Genomic DNA, 7,809 nt, shown 5'->3' with positions numbered 1-7,809 from the left:
ATGTTGTATTTATTTATACATTTGGGGCAAACAATTCTTTCTTAATTGTAATTGAGTAATACCTACTCCTTTTGAGTAAGGTGCTCTGGGACAGGGAGGGGAGTGTGTTTGTGTATGTATTTTGTATGTCTTGAGCTAAAATTTGAAAATAAAATATTTCAAGAAAGAAAACATGGACAGGTATAAGTTTTAAGAACATTTTTTATTCATTTAACTTTAATTTCAAATGTTAGATTGAGAATTGAGAAGTCCAAAGCATCAATTCCACCTTTGATCGGACTAATCATCACTATAGGTTTTTAAAAATATTTTTTTCATATTAAATTGTGTATCAGTTTATCTACAGATATGTAACATTATTTGAGGACATATAATGCTCTGGCAGTGTACACTGATCTTGATAGGCCTTCTTTCTGCAATTATTTACACTGATTTTCCAGTTTATTATCCTCCTATGTATAATGAAATATGATCCAGTACTATAAATTACTAACCATAGAATTGAAATAATGAAAATTCAGAAACATTTGAAAATTTACGAAGTTATAATGCATGTCCATTGTGCTGGATTGCATTAAACTGTACAGGTGTGCTTGATAAATTTGGAATAATCCCTCATGTGTAAAGTTTCTCTAATCTATCTAAAGACATTCACACAGTACTTTTCGTAAGTGCATTTTATTTTACAGCTCTGCTTAAAGTGATCAAACAACAAACTGAGCAGCACATCACATTGAAACACTTTCATCTGGTTTTACTTCAACAAAGCGCATATAAAACATCTAAACACTGGAATGTTATCAAAATGCAAGTTTTAAACTGCAAGTGTTCAACTTCTAAACAAGTTGTTAGTTGTAAATTCTATGATGCCTCAAAAGACAGATTAATTATATTAAGACATAATTTTCAGATACTGAATGTTATCCGAGCACTGCGTTGCTGTTCACATTTAAATGGTAAACTGCGCCACCTCCTTAGCCAAAGACTTCAAGGCACTGAGGTCTCGCAGGGGTGAAGACACCCCCACACAATACCACAGATCTCCAGTGCGGTCTGCAGGAGCACTGAAGGACTCAATTTCCACTCCCTCTGTGGCAAGCAGTCCTACACAAAGAAAGAAAATCAGTGTGAATTTAAAAGAGAAAAGGCCTTTAGTAAACACAAGAGTTAAAACCTTGTAAGCCATAACTCAATATCACTTTCATCCAAACGGAAAACCAATTTTATCCACGCTGACAGACAACATCAAATACTATGGATTTTATATTTGCCTGTTCCACTGAAGCTACATCTTGTTCAAATGAAAATGTTTAAATATTAGATACCTATTGCCACTATTACATCTAAAAAGGTTTATAGACACAACTGTTGGTTGCTTCCACACACTGTACAGGACAATACATCTATTGTGTTTTCTCTGTGCAGAAAATTTAGGCTTCAAAAGAGGCTCTCTGATACTGATAAGACGACTGTGAATCTTAAAATCTGTTTTACATTTTTATGCATTTGTCCTCATAGTTGACATGCTTGACGCGTTTGGTCACGCCACTTAACAGCAGGATTGGTACACCAAAAAACATATATTGTGTGTCAAAACTAAACCACTGGCTATTGGTTATGGCCTTAAGGCATAACCAATAGGCGCATTTTGAAGTACACTTATTCTTTCTAATGGCCAAACGCGAACCAAAAGCATTATGAGGCGCATCAAACTGCCTTGGCGCCAATAAGCTGACCTCAATTTTGTAGCACCAAATAAGTTTTTCTAAAGCCAAAAAAGAGAGAGAGCTCAGGCCAGCTGAGCACCAGCCAGTAGGAGAATACAAATTAAAAGAGAGCGAGCTGGTGTTGCACAGAGCAGTGAATGAGAGAAATAAAACACTATACTCAGATTATTTCACAGCGGTTTCTACAGCATAAATAAACAACCATCAAACACTCAACACATGATTTACTGTGGAAATAGATGCTCTTAGTTTTATTATCCTCCTTTGCATTTATCGTTTTGATTCATTCATTACATCCAACTGATGCAGCAGTTAATACAAAAAACAAAAAGGAAAAAATCTGTGTTGGTTTTGTGGTGTTGGCATTTAAAATCTTATGCCTACAGTGCACCATAGGAGCAACAACTGACATGTGTCAAATGAGGTGGGTCCATTATTGACTGATTTACTGATTTCCCTTTGTCATCAGGTCGCTGCATCATATCAAATTTTCTCACCAGCTACTGAAGGCAGGATCTGAGGACTGGCAGAGGCCTTGAAGAACAGCAGATTCCCAGAGAGAGCGACCGGTTGTCTGAACATGCTGTTACTCAGCTCCAGTAGGACCGGCACACCACCTTGAACTGAGCCGCTGGCTTTGTAGCTGCAGCCACTGGCTGTGATCTCCACCTTGCACACACCACCGGCAGCCCCATCGCAGTGGGTCTGGTTCACCTGAAGAGTCAGTTTACACAAAACATGAAAAGGTTATTTCCAAAAACGCACACTATTGACATGTGGTGTTTGTGAGATGATGTTGATGTTGTACCGTGATTCCAGACTCCTTGGCAAGGCTCACGGCATTGATGAGGTTTGGGCAACAGCCAGATTCATTATTAAGAAGTCCAACCAGTACAGCAGAAGTCATGTAACCAGTGGAGGACTTAATGCAATCCCCTGGTTTGTGGGAAACAGCAGGCAAAGTTAACAAAACACAAAACATGTCTTAACAAAACATTTAATCACAAAGAAAATTTATTATTTACATCTTCATAATTTAATACAATAGCTTATTTACAACCGTCTGTCCTGCATCAAATATAATGCCTGTTTCACAATCATACCAGCAGAGGGAGAAAAATCCCACTATTACAATATTATTGCAGTTTGACACCCCTTTAAGTCACTAAGCAAACAGGTTAGACCAGTAGTTTTACCTTGAGTAGTTATCTGAACATGGCTGAACGGTTTCTTGGAAGCACTGCAAGACTGCAGCACAGCTCCAATGGCTTCTCCAAGTTTGATCAGCTGGTGAGATTCCTGGCAGAACGTGCTGGCCAAAACCTGTGCATTTACCTACACAGTAAGGAGACAGAATCAAAGAGCTTTTGTGAATAGAGGATCACACATACTGGGAAATAAAAAGAAACCCTCCAGATCTTGTCATCTCCTACTGATTCAATATTGATACCTTTCTTTCATTTCCGATTGAGATAAGACTGCTTTTTTTGGGTAATTTCACAGTTATTTTCTAAGACGTTTTGTGAAAGGGACTATTTAATTCAGCACTAAATGTAGGGAACATAATGTTTCCTTAAAATAACTTAAAAATAAAAAAAATAATAATTCAAACCCATATTAAGATTTTCTCATTGTTAATTTAACAGATTATCTCTTATTGTATGCTTGTTTGAAGACACATTTTTACATGTTATGCTTTGGATTTCATACCTTCTTTAAAATAATTAGTACCAAATTACATAGTTCTGAACAGGAAACATTCTACGAAATTACAGACCTTCAAATAAACCGTAAGCATGATCATTATTTCCCCAAAGCAAGGTTTGAAGAATCACTATTGAACTATTTTAATGACCCCATGACCTCATTAATGTCACCATCAGGAAACACTTTGGCCAGTCTTGTATAAATGTTAATTATACAAGTAAAGGCTAACTTGGAAGATTATTAGACCTTGACAGATGACTGTACACTGGTTGTTTTTTAACTACCGTCCATTAATCTGCATGTAAGGTCTACTAACTGCTGACTTCTAACTGGGATGCCCCAATACTAGAAATGGCACGGAGAGTGTACTTTTGCTTAAAATTTAAAATACAATCACAAATGACAAACTGTTTGAGTTTGGAGTTGCACGATGTTAAGCTCCAAATGTGAGGACTACTCAGCCTAGAAAACAGTAGTATAATGTCTCTATGATGTGCCATGTACTCATCAGACAAAACTCAGAAAGTCTGCATTACAAACTGGGGTCTAATATCATTTTAGGAACATAAGAATATCTTATGTTCTGTTGTATTGTTTGAACATCCTTTTTTAATCCATATCTGGCAAGTCCCAACTTCATGAAACTGAAATATTAAAATTGCCCTTTAACATGTTTTGCAAGAGGAGTCAAGGTCTGAAATGTAATTTATTTTCATTTATATTTAAAGAAAAAAAGTGTAAGAACACTAAGTAGAACTTACTGCTCCAAACAAGTTCTTGCCCTTCACCATGTCCACAATCTGTAGAGCGATGTCCTCCCCGCAGCGGGCCTGTGCCTCCTTGGTACTGGCTCCCAGGTGAGGACAGCTGATGACATTGGGATGGTCGACCAGTGAGCGGTTCTTAGGTGGCTCCTGTGGCCAAACATGAACACAGAGTAAGATGTAGACCACAGCATCTTAATTATTGATATTCAGGAGTGATTAAAGGATATCATTATCCTTACATACAGTGCTTGTAATCAGTACATAAGAGTTATTTGTGTGATGATACAATAATCTTGCCTCAACAAAGACGTCAAGCCCTGCTCCTCCGCACTGTCCAGACTCCAAAGCTCTGAGGAGAGCATCTTCGTCAATGATGCCTCCACGTGCACAGTTGACAACCTTCACTCCTTTCTTGCATTTTGCAAATGTTTCATCATTAAGCAGACCTTGGGCAGAAAGAAAAAGGAATTCCCCAACTTGCAAGCACAGTTTCTAATAGCAGTTTAATCAGGAGGGTCTCAGTGCAACTCACCAGCAGTAGAGGGCATTAGAGGAGTGTGGACAGTAATGTAGTCGCATTGGGGCCAAAGCTTCTCCAGGGGCATCTGCTCCACCCCCCAGCTGGCTGACACCTCAGGAGGAGTGATTGGATCATAGCCAATAGTCTGACAAGAACAAAAAACATTATCCTGTTAGTCTGCTCTAAATGTTACAGTGCAGTCTCATCATGTTGTGATATCTTTAACTACCTTCATGCCAAATGACTGCATTCTTGAGGCGACTTCCTTTCCTATCCTTCCAAGTCCAACTATTCCCAGTACTTTGCCATACAGCTCTGCACCCATGAACTGCAAAATTAGAAAACCAACAGAACTCAGTGTCACATCTGATTATCAACGACTGGCTGGACAATGGAGCCGACCATGCAGCAGTAATCGCTTTGTGTGCCAACTGCAAACACAGTCAGTGGACAACCTCAAAGCTCTGCTTACCTTTTTGCGATCCCAGTTCCCTGCTTTCATAGACATTGTAGCTTGAGGCACATTTCTGAAAACAGTCACATATTAAGATAACTTGAGGACATGTAAAAAGAATGTTTGAGGCACAACAGCATGTCAATAAATGCTCATGAAAATCATGTTTCATCTTGCCTTGAGAGGCTCATCAGCAGGGCACATGTCAGCTCAGCAGCACTGATCGTGTTACCGCTTGGAGTGCTGGATTAAACAATTGACAGTTAATGGTCAGTTCATTTTACTGAAATTGCACAACAAATCAAATCCCTGTATAAACTCACCACTTACTTCATGACAATAATGCCCTTTTTTGTGGCGGCATTTACATCCACATTGTCCACACCGGTCCCAGCTCTCCCAATGATTTTAAGATTACTGGCAGCATTGATAACATCAGCCGTTACCTTGGTTGCAGATCTGACCACAAGGCCGTCATAGTCCTGTGACAGTGAGAAAAGCATGTCGATCTCATGGTGTTTCATATCAGTGGTTCATTTATACAAGGCACACCTGTACTTTACCCTGTGCTAATTTGATCAATTACTCACTTTTGGAAACTTTCAGCACTAAAAGCACGGTATAAACCTTCAAGATAAGGCCCTTAAAATCATTATTATTACCTCAACTTGAGGTCCTGTCTTCCAGAAGAGAATTGTGTCAAAATACACTTTTAATACATTAATTATTTAAGCTGATATTAGTCATACAGGTTTCATATTTTTGAATACATTTGTGTTAATCGTAACATGACAACTGCTCTGAGACTTGGGGGTAATTTGGAGGTTTTGGTTGTTAACAGCTCATTTTTGCCCAATGACCCATCAGTGGGTTAATTTGGCCACGATTCTGCAGCAGAACAAACATAATTCATGATACTGCTTTCTTTAACAACACTTTTCTTTGCGGTTGGAATATTTAATTCAGTGCCAATGCAAACATAGTGAATGCTGACAAGCTACTGTAGTGGCACCCAGGAGTAAATGATGGGATGAGTTGCATCAGCTTCTGAGGGGGCGGTGCTTACTAACCCTACAATCAATTGTCACACCTCAACTAGACTTTTTTAAGAAACGTGTCTGACTCAGTTTGTTGAAAAGTAGTTCCTATAATCAGATTGCACGCGCGATACAACCACGTGCTGCTAATCTTAAATTTAAAATATTCTCCAAAAACATCTGCAGCGACCAATTGATGCTTCTCACAGCGACTAATGTGACTTTTTATAACTTTTAATGTTTAGGAAACTGTTGGCAGATCAGAAAATCTGCATGTTACGTAAAGAAAAAAAAAGACGACACTTAAGAAAAGCACTTGTGCAACACGGAGAGCCAACTTTACCTTAATCTCCGCGATTAACTCATCTTTCTTCATGTTCTGCTTCTCGGTAACTTGGATGCCATTTTCCTGCAGAATCGCCCTACAGCGGGGGTCCACACTTTCACTGATTAACACAGTCTTGATGGAGATCGGGGCCATCTTGTGGTTCTTTTTTTTTTGGTGGATTGAAACTGGTGTTGAATGGTCGCTTGCTCGGTGCAGTGATGGAGACGGGGAGTTGCGTTCCCACTGATGGTTTTGAATGGTTATCTGGGATTTAAGACAGCCCCTCTCAATGTAAAACCCGCCTCTCGTGTATCTCCTGCTCTGACGTAGACGTTCACATTTCCATATTTTCAATAACCAGTTGAGCAGAAAATGCTGCAGGCCAGTTTAATATGTGTAGGCAAAAATAAGTGGTGGTTGCAACTTCAAGAACAAATTACTCCAGTAGGCTACTAAGAAAAATCCTGCATTTTACCAAAATATAAAAGTATTATCAGCAACAACAAAACAACAACAACCAAAAAAGTACAAATAGTAAATCATTGTGGAGCGAATCAACCTCGTCAGTGTTATATTATTATTTATCATATTAGTCGATTCTTGTGACTGATGCATAAACATTTTAATGTTATAGTAATGCACTGTATTTTGCAAACTGGCCATATTATTTGAATTTAAAATCTTGCAAATTAGTCTGCAAATAGCTGTCAGATAAATTGTCTAGTTGAATAAAAAGTGCAATACTCCCCATTATAATAGTAATAGTGGAGAAAAGTAGATAAAAAAGCATAAAGTATACATTCTTAAGTGCAGTACAAGTACCTCAAAATTGTACTTAGGTACAGTAAAGTACCTGAGACAAAGACAAAGAACCATCCTGTAATACATTTTGGGATATAAGCTATAAGGACACTATGTAAAGGTTATGTCAGCAGGAGAACTGTGATCACTCAAACACTCACACTCAAGCTCCTGTGAAGGTATGGAGATGTTATTTTTGTTTTGTTTTTGTTGTTGTTGAAACAACCAGGAATTATTTTAATTCCCAGAGGAAGATCAAACTCCTTCATATCTCCATTCATTTAAGAGTAGGACAGTTCAGGCGGGTCATTTTTTCTGTGTTAATTCAAGAGACGCTGTTCATCACCTGACTCATTAGGCTGCACATGACAGGCCCCTTGTTTCAGTGTCGGCTCAGTAATTCAACATGTGTGTCACAGTCAACCACAGTTACCCTGAACAGAAGCAGGACTAAATGTCTGACTACAA

General features: G+C 38.5%; 1 protein-coding gene across 1 annotated transcript; it reads right to left on the bottom strand.

Annotated features, from left to right (window-relative positions):
* Window positions 1–695: 695 nt before the first annotated feature.
* Window positions 696–6,723, bottom strand: phgdh (phosphoglycerate dehydrogenase). The gene is made up of 12 exons (XM_062431167.1): window positions 6,556–6,723; window positions 5,506–5,657; window positions 5,353–5,418; window positions 5,194–5,248; window positions 4,951–5,049; window positions 4,734–4,866; window positions 4,499–4,647; window positions 4,196–4,348; window positions 2,924–3,062; window positions 2,536–2,663; window positions 2,225–2,441; window positions 696–1,104 (listed from the first exon to the last, which is right to left on the bottom strand). Exons 1-12 carry the CDS (start codon window positions 6,691–6,693, stop codon window positions 950–952), a joined length of 1,584 nt encoding a protein of 527 aa, XP_062287151.1. The 5' UTR covers window positions 6,694–6,723; the 3' UTR covers window positions 696–949.
* Between the last annotated feature and the right edge of the window lie 1,086 nt (window positions 6,724–7,809).

This window comes from Scomber scombrus, chromosome 13, assembly GCF_963691925.1.
Source record: "Scomber scombrus chromosome 13, fScoSco1.1, whole genome shotgun sequence".
Classification (NCBI taxonomy): Eukaryota; Metazoa; Chordata; class Actinopteri; order Scombriformes; family Scombridae; genus Scomber; species Scomber scombrus.
The sequence above is the reverse complement of the archived record's forward strand: the minus strand, read 5'-3'. Positions and strand labels throughout refer to the sequence as shown.

Excerpts from the sequence above, each read along its gene's own strand:
- phgdh (XM_062431167.1), bottom strand. The coding sequence starts at position 6,693 with ATGGCCCCGATCTCCATCAAGACTGTGTTAATCAGTGAAAGTGTGGAC. Across the intron at positions 5,249-5,352 it reads CTGCTGATGAGCCTCTCAAG|AAATGTGCCTCAAGCTACAA; the intron begins GCAAGATGAAAC and ends GACTGTTTTCAG. Across the intron at positions 2,442-2,535 it reads CCAAGGAGTCTGGAATCACG|GTGAACCAGACCCACTGCGA; the intron begins GTACAACATCAA and ends CTGACTCTTCAG.